General features: G+C 51.4%; 6 protein-coding genes across 6 annotated transcripts; 2 read left to right on the forward strand and 4 right to left on the reverse strand.

Moving 5' to 3' along the window:
* Nucleotides 1-665: 665 nt before the first annotated feature.
* On the forward strand, nucleotides 666-2579 carry A1O1_00790 (uncharacterized protein; the record flags this gene model as incomplete). The annotated part of the gene is made up of 7 exons (XM_007721707.1): nucleotides 666-806; nucleotides 856-926; nucleotides 986-1099; nucleotides 1153-1235; nucleotides 1287-1331; nucleotides 1408-2090; nucleotides 2142-2579. The coding sequence occupies 7 exons, from the start codon at nucleotides 666-668 to the stop codon at nucleotides 2577-2579; spliced, it is 1575 nt and encodes a 524-aa protein (XP_007719897.1).
* Nucleotides 2580-3143: 564 nt separating this feature from the next.
* Nucleotides 3144-3488, reverse strand: A1O1_00791 (uncharacterized protein; the record flags this gene model as incomplete). Its single annotated transcript, XM_007721708.1, has 1 exon — nucleotides 3144-3488. The coding sequence occupies one exon, from the start codon at nucleotides 3486-3488 to the stop codon at nucleotides 3144-3146; it is 345 nt and encodes a 114-aa protein (XP_007719898.1).
* Nucleotides 3489-4116: 628 nt separating this feature from the next.
* Nucleotides 4117-5125, reverse strand: A1O1_00792 (uncharacterized protein; the record flags this gene model as incomplete). The annotated part of the gene is made up of 3 exons (XM_007721709.1): nucleotides 4117-4709; nucleotides 4813-4819; nucleotides 4853-5125. 3 exons carry the CDS (start codon nucleotides 5123-5125, stop codon nucleotides 4117-4119), a joined length of 873 nt encoding a protein of 290 aa, XP_007719899.1.
* A 1233-nt stretch (nucleotides 5126-6358) lies between these two features.
* A1O1_00793 (uncharacterized protein) lies at nucleotides 6359-8282 on the forward strand (the record flags this gene model as incomplete). Its single annotated transcript, XM_007721710.1, has 6 exons — nucleotides 6359-6392; nucleotides 6450-6808; nucleotides 6929-7013; nucleotides 7191-7729; nucleotides 7953-8093; nucleotides 8169-8282. The coding sequence occupies 6 exons, from the start codon at nucleotides 6359-6361 to the stop codon at nucleotides 8280-8282; spliced, it is 1272 nt and encodes a 423-aa protein (XP_007719900.1).
* A 162-nt stretch (nucleotides 8283-8444) lies between these two features.
* A1O1_00794 (uncharacterized protein) lies at nucleotides 8445-10460 on the reverse strand (the record flags this gene model as incomplete). The annotated part of the gene is made up of 3 exons (XM_007721711.1): nucleotides 8445-9618; nucleotides 9726-10112; nucleotides 10177-10460. The coding sequence occupies 3 exons, from the start codon at nucleotides 10458-10460 to the stop codon at nucleotides 8445-8447; spliced, it is 1845 nt and encodes a 614-aa protein (XP_007719901.1).
* A 1155-nt stretch (nucleotides 10461-11615) lies between these two features.
* On the reverse strand, nucleotides 11616-13527 carry A1O1_00796 (uncharacterized protein; the record flags this gene model as incomplete). The annotated part of the gene is made up of 4 exons (XM_007721712.1): nucleotides 11616-12049; nucleotides 12114-12391; nucleotides 12452-12555; nucleotides 12613-13527. The coding sequence occupies 4 exons, from the start codon at nucleotides 13525-13527 to the stop codon at nucleotides 11616-11618; spliced, it is 1731 nt and encodes a 576-aa protein (XP_007719902.1).
* Nucleotides 13528-14347: the final 820 nt, after the last annotated feature.

The raw sequence follows: 14347 nt of genomic DNA on the forward strand, positions 1-14347 counted from the left end.
TGGAATGGTGGAACTTTCAAGTTGATGGCTGTCGCTCCTCTGTCTCCAGTTCCGAAATGCGACGATGTTCTCTTCAAGAGCCGATCTCTTACCTTGCATCCTATTGTTCTCTCCAGTACGGTGGACTTTCGACCGGCCTTGAACCGTACCTATCTTTGAGGCTTGTTGTGGCTTATCCTGACCCCGCAAGACCAAGACGCCGTCGCACCCTATGTGCACACGGGTTGTCTGGCCTACAACTTGGATTTCAAATGTCAGTCGCCAGTTGAGGTCGGCTTCGTTTGAGATTGGCGTCCTCCCCCCCGGCTCGCGCAACGTCGGCGCTCCTAACTTGCATTGGTTGACGTGATCGTCTCAATTCCCTTGCTTCAAGTGAGTCCCCTTTCGCTTCTGCCATCCTCCCTAGGGCAAAGATCTGCAACACTCCTTAACCACATGGGAATCCATGGACACATGGCAGTCAGTGCTATGTCTCTTTTCCTTTTTCCTGGCTTGTCACGAATCTTCCTCCTCCCCATTGTACCGCAATCCAGGAAAGTTCGTCAAACTTGGCTCTGCTGATACTGGAGACGAGAGCCTCGCCGACTGGCACCTGTAATATAACTTCGACGCATCTTACTTTCTGATAGAATACTTCATCGCCAAGTACTCAATACACGGTCAAGATGGCGGACCCGAAGCAGAACGAGGTCATCACCTCCCAGATCGATCTGGAAACATCAAGTGAAAATGTCTCCTCAGAGAAGAAGGGTACCCGTGATGACCAGCGGGATATGTTTCGTTTGGGAAAGGCCCAGGAGTTGCGGGTCAGTTCCATCACCGCTCACTACCGCGACGATTGACTAACAATGCCAGCGAAATTTCCGATTTGTGTCTATCTTCGGCTTCTCGATGATACTTATGGCCAGTTGGGAAACGGTGTTGGGGTCAGTATATGACATCCCGGAGTACCTTGGGGAGCGTATTCACTGATATCTGGGCATAGTACTTCCATTATTGGCCTGATCAACGGCGGCACAGCTGGTATGATTTGGATGTTTTTGGTGGCTTGGATTGGCTTTCTCGCTGTGAACACCTCCATGGCTGAGATGGGCTCAATGTAAGTCATGGTCAGAGTGATTGTTAAAGTCAAACCTGTTGACGTCGAGCCAGGGCACCAACTTCCGGGGGTCAATACCATTGGGTTTCAGAGTTCGCGCCGCGACGGTATCAGAAGTTCATGAGCTTTATAGTTGGTGAGGTGAAGCGAGCGTACACCAGCTTGTCCCGAAATTGACTCTTCGTAGGATGGCTTTGCGTTCTCGGATGGCAGACTGGTGCGGCAAATACAGGTACGGAGACGTCTCGTATCGAACGACGATGGCTACAGAACATCGACCTCGAAGGACAAGACTAACGGGAACACAGCGTTCCTGGCTGGTACGCAAATACAGGGCCTGGCTATCCTGAACTATCCGGATTATGTGCCTGAGCCGTGGCACGGTACTCTTCTGACATTCGCCGTGGCCTCCTTCTCGGTCCTATTCAACACGTTTCTGGTCAAAAAGCTCCCTCTGATCGAGGGAATTGTGCTGATTGTGCACGTCTTCGGCTTTTTCGGCGTCCTCATCACACTGTGGGTTTTGGGCCCGAGAGCGAGCACTCACGAGGTCTTCACGACGTTCAACAACTATGGTGGCTGGAGCTCTGATGGTCTTTCTGCCATCGTGGGTATTCTGGCCGTCATGATTCCATTGTTGGGCGCCGACGGAGCTGTGCACATGTCCGAGGAACTCCGCGATGCCTCGAAAGTCCTGCCACGCAGCATGATCGCCACCACTCTCGCCAACGGCGCGATGGGCTGGATCATTCTCATCACCTTCTGCTTCACCTTGGGCAACTTGGACGACGTCATCGATTCCCCCACGGGACAGCCGTACATCGCTGTCTTCTACACGGCTACTCAGTCTTATGCCGGCGCTTCGGTTCTTTCGGCGCTCGTCATATTCAATGCAATATTCTGCAACCTGTCCATCACTGCGACTGCTTCCCGTCAGCTCTGGTCATTTGCTCGTGACCAAGGTGTGCCTGGTTCGTCCTGGTTTGCATATGTATGTAAAGTGATGTACCGGGGATGGATCCTGGACTGACCACTTTCACAGGTTCGGCCCGGCTGGGATGTACCGATGAACAGTATCGTCGTCTCTTTCGTGGTGTCTTGCCTCCTCTCTCTCATCAATATCGGATCCACGATCGCACTCAACAACATCACCTCTTTGTCCCTGGTTGCGATCCTCTCTTCGTATATCGTCTCTATCGGATGCCTTTTCTGGAAGCGCCTGACCAATCAACCTCTCCTTCCCGCCAAGTTCACGTTCTCGCGACCGGTCGGGCTCTTCTTAAACGGATTCAGCCTCATGTTCCTCATTTTCGCGTTTATCTTTGCCTTCTGGCCCAGCAATCCCAAACCAACGGCGGCGCAGATGAACTGGAGTTGCCTGATTTTTGGAGCCGTGTTGGTCTTTGCGGTACTACACTACGTCATTAAGGCTCGACATGTGTACGATGGCCCTGTGGAATATGTACGAAAGCTTGTCTAGGCCGTTATTCGCTTTGATTCGAGCGCGAAGGCACACTGTATCACGGGTGGTGCTTTGGGCACCATACCTTGCAATCTGGACAAAGTCGGTTGGCAATTTGCAGCGTCGAGCGTGTAACAGCAAGCGGTCTCCGGGAGGTCTGTGTGTTAAACTAGATTCAAGGGTCTATGAAGAGGGACTGGAGACATGGCAAGGTGTGTAACTACAAGATTCGTCTAGCACTCTTGTGTGGCCAGGATGTACAGTCTCACTGCCAGAACAAATTTATGAAATTACCTACTGAGGTCTTTCTGCCCTATTCAACGCTGGACTTCCGCAATCGAAGATACATACATGTCTCTTTCAGCAATATCGTCCCCATCTGTAGTGTTCTGCACGATCATACTCTTGCTGGAGGCCTTCACTGTTGGTCTCGACAGCGTCCACCAGTTCCTTGAGGACGATCCTCTTCATCTTCATGAATACCTTCATGGCGCCGGTCGCCCTGGCCGGATCAGCACTGGACATGATTGCTGAGAGCTGCTTCGGCACGACCTGCCATCTGACACCGTATTTGTCGCTCAACTACCCACACCTCCGACTCGGTTCATCGCCCCCTTCGCTCAACTTGTACCAGTAATGGTCGATTTCTTCCTGCGAATCACACATGATCTGGAAGCTGATGGATTCGTTGAACTTGATTTCCGCAGGCTTGGAGTTCAGCGCGGTGAATGTGTGACCATTGAGAGTGAAATTGACGACCATGACTCGTCCGGCAGGCTGTTTGTGGATCTCCTGACCGGCGTTCGGAAAGCGAGTGACTACTTCGATGGACGAGTTGGGAAAGATAGAAACATAGAACTTGGCTGCTTCTTCAGCCTCGCACTCGAAGAAGATACAGTTGACGATATTGGTAGATGATGAAGCCATCGTTCACGTCCCGTCACACAAGTTGACCACGGTCTTCAATCGGTTGCCGTACTTCCTGAACTGGATGGTCATCCAGAAGTGTTGAATCCTCTGTATTATGTCCAAATGTGTGATCATCCTGCTGGTACTCTTGCGGTCGAGAGAATATGATGGGTTCTCTATACATCTTCAGGAGTCGAGACACTCTCGTATATAGAAAGCATATTCGACCTCATTGCCTCTATGATGCCTGTCCAAGCCGGGCAGCATTCTGCGCCAAGCGTAGGGTATTTACATGGAAAGAAATCCTGACAGTAACGGACCGACTTGACCATGACCTAGCTCCTCGCTGTTTGCTCACGATCCCTGAGTTGCTGTGCCTCATCTACCATGATGAGCTGGAGGATGGAAATCTGGCAGGATACGAGGTGCTCCTAGGTAAGTCCTATGATTGGCTCACACGGGTTTTTCTGCCTGTTGAAGCTGGGACACCCCAGCTCCCTGGAGACTTCTTCGTCCTGGGGACACACAAGGGTGCCAGCGTCATAACTACCTACGGCATTATACTGTCACTGCTTCAACGCAGTCACCGTCGATCCACTGGGCGATCCTGTCTTCAGCTTCAGGCCAGCTCTCTCCTCTCAGCGCTTCAACAGCTCCGTGTGGTCGGCTGTAGGATCAAGAACGGCCATGGAATCCTGAAATACTTGAGAATGAGATCCGGCAACTCGGTACCAAAATCGAGTCTGTCAAAGAGCTCCTTAGAGATCCCAATGTCCTTGACCAACAGGGCCAGCTGGAATCCAGAGGCATACCTTCGCGAGAGAGCATCAGTAGCATAACTGTTGGTGGTCGAGAAATTGCGTCCCGTACCGACATTGAGCACGTCGATCATCTGAATTGGATCCAGCCCGAACTTCTGCCCGGTGACGAGGGCATCGGATAATGCGACAATGGACGCTGCGCTGATGTAGTTGTTGAGTGTCTTCATCGCGTGGCCGGCTCCTAGCTTGCCCATGTGGAACACATATTTCGCCATCGCCTGCAGTACTGGCAGCACTTTGTCCACAGCCTCCTGTGAGTTCGAGCCAACCATCAGTGTCGCGTCTCCTGTGTCGGTGTCATGCAGGTGCGCTTGTGTCACGGGCGAGTCGACCAGCACAAATCCCAGACCTTCCAGGTCTTTGCCCAAGCTCTGTGTGTCGAATGGCGAGGACGATGAAGTGTCCACTATGATGGTGCCTGATTGCGGACCGAGTCAGCTTCTTGTGTTGAAGAGGGTAATTATCATGTTGGACTTCTCGTTCCTGCCTTCGATGCTTCTCACTTGACGCTCTCTTCAAACCTACTGCCTTGTCACTACCTGCGGAGCGGAAGGATCATACTGGCTTCAATCCTTTTGCAATTCCAGTTTCTCCCAATACCACCTCCCTGACAACCTTGCCTTGCGGCAACATGGTGACAATCACGTCACAGTCTCTGAACCCTTCCGGGCCAGCTTCGGCTACGGAGGTATTCGGGTTCTCTTCAGCAAACTTCTGCTCCCGAGCATGTTCGACATCTCTTACAATGAGACGGAAACCCGCTCTGGGTATGTTGGACGCCATGGATGCTCCAGCCTTGCCGAGGCCAATATATCCAATTGTCTTGAGAAACATTGTGGTTTGGAAGCAGGGAAAGTGGGAATACACAATCGTGACAGAAAGCCTGTTTGCTTGAGACAAAGTCTGGGCCAATTTTACGAAACCCAGCCCGAGTAAATGCTTGACCGTCAGAACCCTTCGGTGAAGATATATGCGCGCTTCCCAATTACCAATAAACTTGAAGGTCCCTTGTCTCCACCCCAGGTTTGGCTCGGACATTGCTCGGCCCAGGGGAGTGAGTCCCTGGGCCAAAATTCGAGTGTCCATCAATTCCTCACTTGGCTGTGCTCCTTCGACGGCATTGGAATGGCATCTCCAAAGGGGTGAAGAGGGGTAAACGCGCCACGTTGCAATGCTGATAAGTGAGATTTCCAGAGATGCAGTGGTTCGTGGTCACTTTGGCAGGGTGTTGTCCTACAAGACCAACGAAGAATTGCGATTTTAGCAAGATCAGACAGGATATGTCCCATAATATCGAGAGTCGAGGAAACGCACTAACCAGTGCGCGGGAAGGCAGATTCTCCATCCAGAGATGGCACTTGCTCAATGCTCAACAGCCTCGCTTGCTCACAAGCAATGGTGTTCATCAAACCACAATTGTGAAATGGGATTTCCCCGGAGAGAAGAGCACGCACATCGTCCGGGGAACCTTCGCATAGGGCATGGATACCTACCTAGGTACCCACCAAATCTTACATCTGTCATTGTCTACCCCGTGTGGGTTCATTCCAGACTTACCCATGGTGGGACTATTCCGTATCCGGGACTTCCTCCACCTTTCACGCTCAAAGGCTCCATCTCCGCAACCACTCGTCTTTCCTCGGCAGCCGGCATATGGCTTTCGAATTGTGTTCGAAACACCTACCCCCCTGGGACAGGAACTTGTGGGTACCTTGTTTCAACATGTGATATTTAGGCTTCCCGAGCTGGGGGATCCGAATATGTCCTAATTCTCGCAGTCCGGGCCGGATGGATTTATCCCCTTTGTGATCTGTGCAAGATGCGCATCGGAAAGAAATTGTTCTGGTTTCATGACGCTTGTGAGATATCTACCACACTCAGCTGTTGTTAATCCACAGGGCCCGAACCACAGCCGTTCGTTAAGGTCATCTCACCACAGGGAGCAGCAGAATACATCAAAGCCGCCGTGATACAAAGAGATTGGACCCCAGGTGGAGCGAACACTGTCTGAGCCTGAGGAAGCAAGTATATATGAGACAGCATATTTCCGACTGAAGTCTCGCCAAAATGGGATCGGTAGGAGGCGAGCATTCGTTCAGGGGTAAGTGGACTCCAGGATAGTCGTCGACAGAGGAGACATGCTGATTCATTATCTCAGTCATCATAGTGGGTGCAGGGTTGGGAGGATGTGCTACGGCTTTGGCAATGCACCATGCCGGCTTCGAAGTGGTCGTGTTTGAGAAAGTCAGGGAATTTCTACGACTGGGCGACTCACTCGGTCTGGGCGAGAACGCGTTGAAACTGCTCGATCGATGGTCACCGTACCTTCGTGCCCGGCTTGTCGAAATCGGCAACAAGTCTGAGCTGATGCAGATACGTCGTTGGCATGATGGCAAAGTATTGGCTCAACAACCCTTAATGGATATGGCGGGCTTCATTGGCCATCGAGGAGATTATCATCGAGCATTTCTGGATGCTGTTGCCGAAAAGGGGATTCCTGTTCATATGGGGAGCGAGGTGAGTTTGTCGGTCTGAAGGGTTATCTAACGAGGGTGTGCCTCGACTACGGCGAGGCTGGCAGGCACATCGTCAGTTGACTTGGGAGATTTGGTCTTGGTCTGACAATTGTTCGCCCAGGTCGTGGAGTACGACGATTCAAGCCCTTCGGTGACACTGAAGAACGGCGAACGACATTTTGCTAATATCATTATAGCGGTTGATGGTGAGTCTGACTTGACATCTGCATTTACTTATATCCTTTTTCCCCAGTTGACAAAGCTCACCTAGCATGTTTCCCACATACCCCCTTGCCCCTGCCACAACTGGGTGCTCCCTATTTTGATTCACGTTTCCATTTCCCTTGAGACAACCGATTGACATCAAAAATCTCCTATTCTAGGAATCAAATCTCGAGCACGCGAGCTTGTCCTTGGATTTGACGACAAGCCCAAATCCTCAGGCTACGCTTGTTTCAGAGCATTCTTCAAGGGATCCCACCTCCGCGGCAACCCACTGGCCGCCGAGTTCGTGGAACAGGAATGCGTTAACATCTGGATCGGCAAGGATAAGCACCTCGTACAAAACACACTGCGCAACGGCGAAGAGTTCAACTGGATCATCACACACAAGGATACCGAGGACATCAAGGAGTCGTGGTTCCAGCCGGGAAATATGGACGAAGTCCGTCGTCTGGTGGAGGACTGTGACCCGCGTATTGCCGCCGTCGTCAAGAAGACGGAGGCCTGCCTGGACTGGAAGATCTGCTACCGTGATCCTATCCCAACTTGGGTCAGTAGGAACCACACCGTGGCGCTGGTGGGGGATTGTTGTCATCCGCATCTACCTACGAGTGCGCAGGGCGCTAGTCAGGCCACGGAGAGTGCTGCTGTGCTGGCGCAATGCTTGTTGTTGGCTGGGCGAGAGAACGTTCCTTTGGCGGTATGTTATTGGCTTCCTTATCTTATGTTTTTATTCCTTTCATCGCTTTCAAGTCCTGAAGTTGGGAGGAGTGGTGTTGCAACAGCTTGAGTCTTCTGTGTCCCCGAGCATCGTGCTAGTACCGTGCCCAAACTACCTGGAAGTCCCTATTGCTGCTTATCTGGCCAACAAATACAGCTAAGCTCAGTATCTGAGTTATTATGTGCTAACTCGGGGTGTCCAGACGAGGGTCTACGAAAAGCTTCGTTTCCCTCGTGTCCGTCGTGCCCAGACAAACGGTGAAGACCTACGAGATCGATGGCACAGCGCTTTGGATAAAGTGGGGGAAGGCGAAGAGATTGATCCGGACAGCATATTGATCAAGGTGAGTTATTCTCGATTTCGTCCTGCTTGAAATCGGAGAGAAAGGTGGCAGCCACTAACTGATTCTCCTCCCCAGAACAATGTCCTCTACGACTATGACGCCGAAGCAGACACCAGGAAGCGATGGCCAGAATTGTCGGCTCTTGTGAGCGAGGAGTTGAAGACCGGGAAGATCACCCCCTTATGCTAAAGTCTCTCCTTCTTTCTGTTCAACATTGTCAACAAATGTTTGGGCATCCTGGTTTACCTCGAGTGCCTCCAACTCTCCGCTGATGCATCCTTTCATAGAAGCTTCGGATTGCCCTACGACCATCCCTGTATCAATGGGGAGATATTCATCTTATTCGTAATACTATAATCCCCCTTTCAATGCTGCATACAACTTCGGGCTCACGCCATCCTTCAACATATTCCTCTTATCCCCGTCCAAGATCTCCCAGCCCAGCCCTCTGTAGCGTTGACCCCAGATGCCATTTCTCCCTGGTGCCAAAATACTATTGGGATCCAAAGCATCCTTGATCGTCTCATTGAACTTCCTCAACGCGCCATGATTCCAACCATAAGTTTCGGCAACCTGGTCGGCGAAGAGCAGATGGGTGCGATACTCACCGTAGCCAAACTTGGCAGTTTCCCGGATCATTTCACGCATAAGACTGGTAGCCCGCTGCTTCGCGTCACGGTCAGCCCGATTGTAGACGATGTTGGCGATATAATGCATCTCTCTACCCGCCACACACATGGTAGGGAAGACATCGAAGCCGTATTTGGCATGAAGTCGCGTGATGATGCCGTGGATGAGACTGGCGTCTTTACCTTTCGTCGGTGAGATGGGCGAGAAGAACAAGTGCGCCGCGTTAGGCACCCAGTTCAACCAATCGAGCTCGCGGAGTGCAGGCACGCCGCTGCACACCTGCACCCGGGAATGGAGATAATGATCGGCGGGGACGTCAGAAGGGAACAGAAATCTGCTGCCCTGGATCTGGGAGAATGCTGATCGAATGATCTCCAACTGTGCCTTGATCGATGTAGGGTCTCCGTACTGCGTGCCGTAGAATATCCAAGATACGTCGCCGCAGGGCAGCGTTGATGCCCGTTCGCGAATCACGTCGCGCGGCATCCGTCCTGAACCATTGTACCAGAAGGAGCGCGGCTTGCCTGTCACAGCCAGCTCTTGGATGACGTGGCGAAGCTGTGGGATGTTGCCGAGGACTCGCTTTTGGGCCAGCGGTCGAATGATCTCGACGATTCGTGAGAAGTCTTCGTCGCGCGGGAACGTGATCATGTACGACTGGTGTCCTGTCTCGGGCATCAGCCAGAATCCCATCTTGGTGATGATCCCGTAGTTGCTCTGGCTGAAGATCCCGTCGACGTAGGGTCCGTAGGCGGCTTGGAACGATTGCCATGTCGGATTGTCTGATCCGTCTTTCCCGGGCATCGCACCCATTCCGGTTCGAAGAACTTCTCCGGATGGAAGGACTAGTTCCATGCCGCAGTGGTTGGCGAAATGGTCTCCATATGGCGTATACCTGGAGACGGAAGCAATGTGTTAGTTAACTCCGCCGGTAAAGCTGCCCCCATGAAAAAGCTGTCCCCATGAAAAAGCTGTTTGCTTGGGATGAAATGGATTACATACCCGACGCCCCGATCTATCGCATTCCCTAAAACACTGCCCCCGCCTAGATCCGGACAATCGATCCACAGGGGCAGTCCTCGTCTTTGGATCTCTTCGTACAGTGCAAAATACGAAACCCCTGGCTCGACGATACACGAAGCATTGTCCGCATCGATGTCCAGAATGCGATTCATTCTTCGGCCCATGTCGACGACAATCGAGCCTGGGATCCTGGGTGCTGCCCCACCGTAGCCGATATTTCGTCCCATCGAGATAGGGTAGATGGGGATGTTGTGCTTGTTGGCCCACCGCACGATCGTTTGCACTTCAGCCGTGCTGGATGGATATACCACCGCACTGCAGATCAGTTCCTCCTGGTCTGCGATGTGATATGCATCGTGCGTGTTTCTGTGATTCTGAAGTTAGAGCAAGTCCCAATACAACTTCCCGAGTCAATCCAACGTCTGCTTACGGATGTTCCATGTACCAACCATCCACCAATGGCTTGTCGTTGATCTCTACATCCTCGTCCCCGATAGCACCTTTCAATTCGGTGATCGCTTGACCGAATTGTTCCCTTGATACTCCAGGAGGCAAAATGGTCTTTCTTCTTGCAGTACTATCGGGCAGTGTTTTCTGGGAGTACAGCCTCGCCTTGGCATCGACGGCGTCCTGTCGTAGTCGAGCTGGGACACCGCTATACTTCGAATCCAGAATCGGAATGGAGCCATCACCGCTCGATGCTGGAGACGACATGATGCAAGCCCGTTTGATCGATATACGCAATATAACTTGCAGAATCTTGCTAGGGACCAGACACACCTTCAAGTATCGTGGCCTTGGTGATGAAGACCTAGAGCACCGCAATACTAACCGGTGAGCTTTCTCTAGGGTTACGAAAACCCATCGAGCACTTTTCCGAGCGTGCTTCCTGATTCCATTTGGAGCATTTCCCTTACCCCTCATGCGCTACAAGCAATATCAGCCAGCGCGAGTCTGCTGTAGTGCCAGCATCTGCCAGAGGCGGTCGACTGTCGAGGTGGGTAATTTCCCCGAACCCCGGCACACTTTTGGGTCCCCATATCTCGAAGGAGTCAGCCACCATCTCCATATCTTGAGGACTGGGCCACCTCGCTTGGGAGCCTGGCCTCCTTGTAATCCAGTTTGCACAAATGAAGATGTTCGAGCTGATAGCGGAAACAAGTCACGATGCGCCATCTAATAGAAAAAAGAGCCTTGCCCAGCCTAGTCAGACAGTACGGGGCTGGCTGTGTTGTGCTCTATCATATACAAGATTATCGCAATTAGATTCCGCAATCGACCATAGGATCAAGAATCCAGCGCTTCCCGTTCGCTCAGCGGTACTTAAGCTTGATACCGGTTAGTTAGTACTAGAGTGGGTGACCATCTGGGAATCCTGACTGTTGATTGTTTTTGTATTTTTTGTAGGATAGAGCAATGCTTCTTTATCAACCATGTTCTCTGGGAAGAAGAGAGACTGCTTTACTGAGTAGTTTTTGTTGTGAACAACCATCGTATAGTCGATAGTACGAGTGTATGTGTGTATTTGTTATGTATGCGTGCTGAAATGACAATGTGGATCTCGCTGGAACGGAGAAACTTAGAACTTGAATGATGGGGGCATGTTGCAACAAGAGACTGTGAATGGACAGCAAGTTGGAGAGGGGAGTTCCCCCGCTTCACCTGGGCAAGTCGTGACGCTCAATCATATGCAAGGAGATGGATACTTGAGAAGCGGAGCGAGAGGGTGATGCCATTGTTCTTGTGGAATAAGCATGTGCAAATGCCGTCATTTTTTTGGCTGCTTTCCATCTTTCGACTTGCTTCTCAGGTTGAGGCGTACTAGAACTGCGTAAAGCATAAGCGTAGAGAAGCTTTGCCACAGACGAATCATCTTCTAAGGATCTTCCTCAAATGGGACCCTTGGCTATCACAATCTGCTGGAAGGGGCATAAAATCCAAGCCAACACTAGACAGTCCTGACTTAAATCCATTCGTGGCGGGCCGAGCACTGCTTTCAGTGCCGTTCGAGGGAGAATTGGCAGTTTCCGGGCGAGGACAGCTCGCATTCTCAGTTGTGGCTTCGGATCGTTGGACGATCAGCCGAGTAAGAGTCCAGTAACTGTCGGCAGAGGTTTCGAAGCCCATTTCTGGAACCGCTGACCTTGCCACTCTGGCACGAGCTTCGTCCCACAGCAACTTCCAGTTGGCCAGGGCCATCTTCATGGGTTCGAAGATACTGGGCGGTGCGCAGGCGAGCCTGGAGGGTGATACACGGTTCAGTGGGTTTCCCAACAGGTGCTGCCAACAGTGTGTGAAGAGCACTGTCCATATTAGCAGCTGATCCTCATGAAGGAAAGATTTTAGTTGTTAGCAGACCATACTTACCGTGGATCAAATAAAGCATGTCCCAACAACAGAGTACTTCATGTTCGTATACAGGCATTAGCTCGTCTGATGGGGTAAAAAGTCTCTGGAAAGCATCAATCAACTTCATTCGAGGCCAAGGAAATAACGATCGTTGCAGCATCTCCGCGTAGCTAGAGAGGTCGAAATATTCTGGATGGCAGGGCAGCTGCAAATCTAGCTCGCAGTAATTGATCCGTGGAGGGACGTTGTTGAATATCCCCATGGCTGAATCCAAGGCAAGGATGATGTTCATCGTCCTAAACATGGACAGTCAGCAAGCAGATCCCCAGCAATCTTTCGGTGGGCAGCGCGCTCACCGGATTCGGCTTTCATTTTGCATCCATCGTTGAAATGAAGCCTCATCGTGGATGACAGTCATGCTTCCATGCTGGGCTGTTGGCAGGCGAAACGCTCTAGCGATCTAGCAGGCTTTGTTAGACACGTGGAGTCTGAGACGATTAAGAGATAGGCCACTTACACTCGTGATTGTGCAGAACCTCTGTCGTCTTGCCCTCCTTCGTCCGGCCAAGTTACCGGAGAAGAATTGAGTGACAACCATCAAATATGCCCCTTGAAATATCTGAAACTGGTAGTTGAGGGTCTCTTCATCTGGTGCTTCTGTAAGGCTGAAGCCACCCATAAAATCGTCCCTGAGACCGGGCAGGCCGAATATATATGCCTCCATGACATCGAAAAGACTCTTCATCCAAGCCACCTTGGTGGGATCTGGGGAGTACATGGCACCGAGAGCAGCCGTGGTAAGTAGGAGAGGTATTGGCACTATCGTCGGTTGGAAAGACGGTCGATGGAGGATGGGACAATGACGGTGATAGTTGTTGAAGTACAGGTTGACGCAGTAATCCAATTCGATATGGGTGAGCAGTTGGATAGCACCGCCCAAGTGTCCCAGCCTCGGATTATCTGGATAGGCCATGGCAAGGCTGGATGCTGTTCCCATCAAGAGTTGTCTTATTTCGAACGCCCGAGGCTCAAGAGCCATGTCCATGGGAGATGACACCCCACCTTCGCTGATTATCTCCGACAGATCGTGATGCAACGGGAAGTTACCGAAAGTCATCGTCTCAAACCCTCCAAGGAAGTTATCAAAAGCTACGCCGAGCTCAAGCATCTCTGCTCCAATAAAGACATCGTTTGCGTCGTAGTCATCGCTCCAATGTGACGCTTCCGAAGAATCCTCTGCTTCAGCAATGACAGCATCATCATCGTCGCCAGTTGGGTCCTGTGCCGTGTCACGAATCGGAAAGTGTCCGATGAAGTCGTCATCTTCTGGAGCATTGAGCAGATGGTGGATCGGTATTGCATCTCGACTTTTGGGCCTAGAGGGATCTTGTCGATCATGCGGACACGAAGCTAATCCGAGACAGGTCAACATTTTGCAAGCTGGAAGCTTGCAATACTCACATCTAACACACTCCTTGCCCAGTTCTTGGCAGCGACCGCAAGGTGTAATTTGATCGCATCTCGTCCTCAACTTGACGCACGAGAGGCATGAGGACCTTTTCCTGCCTTTGCTCTGACCTTCTGGAACTGGTGCTTCTCCTCGTTCTTTGCAGCGGAACTGATGTGCTCGCAGTACATCGCTAACGGGAAGTCAACGAGTGCTTGATATTCAGAGAGAATATTGTGATTCACCTTCGCTTGAAGCATTTCGAGCAGAATTTGCAAGTAAAGGGTCTCTGTGCCACGTCTGGACCTTGTCAGAACGTGTACGTTAAAAACGGGAAAATATCACAGACGTTGCTGTTGATGGCGCATCATATGAGCCTTCCTTACAAAGGACTTCGAACATGATGGACAATGAAACCTCTGGTGCCATTGAAGAGGTTGGTCCATGATTCGAGCAGTCAGCAGTAGGGGAAAATCGGGGGCCTTTTCATAAACCCGATACCGTGGGGCTGGTTGTTGTCAAGGTGGGTATAGGAGCGGATGGTGTCTATGTTTACGCTTGTGAAGATGTTTACGGCCCTGAACCGTATCGTGGCCTTCATCCATAAGGCGGCAGATGCCGCGACAGAGACTGACTGGACTCTCGTAGCAATAGTTGCAGCATTGACAGAATCGATAGCAAGCCTAGAGAGACTAAAATTGGCGTTGAGTCCGGTAGGTGCTGGAGAAGACGAAACAGCAACAATCACGGAAAGATTCCCCAAGCATGCAGAGAGATGAAGTGGTTTCCCGTAGGCGAGCTGCCC

Source organism: Capronia coronata (assembly GCF_000585585.1).
Source record: "Capronia coronata CBS 617.96 chromosome Unknown acBCG-supercont1.1, whole genome shotgun sequence".
NCBI classification, from domain to species: Eukaryota; Fungi; Ascomycota; class Eurotiomycetes; order Chaetothyriales; family Herpotrichiellaceae; genus Capronia; species Capronia coronata.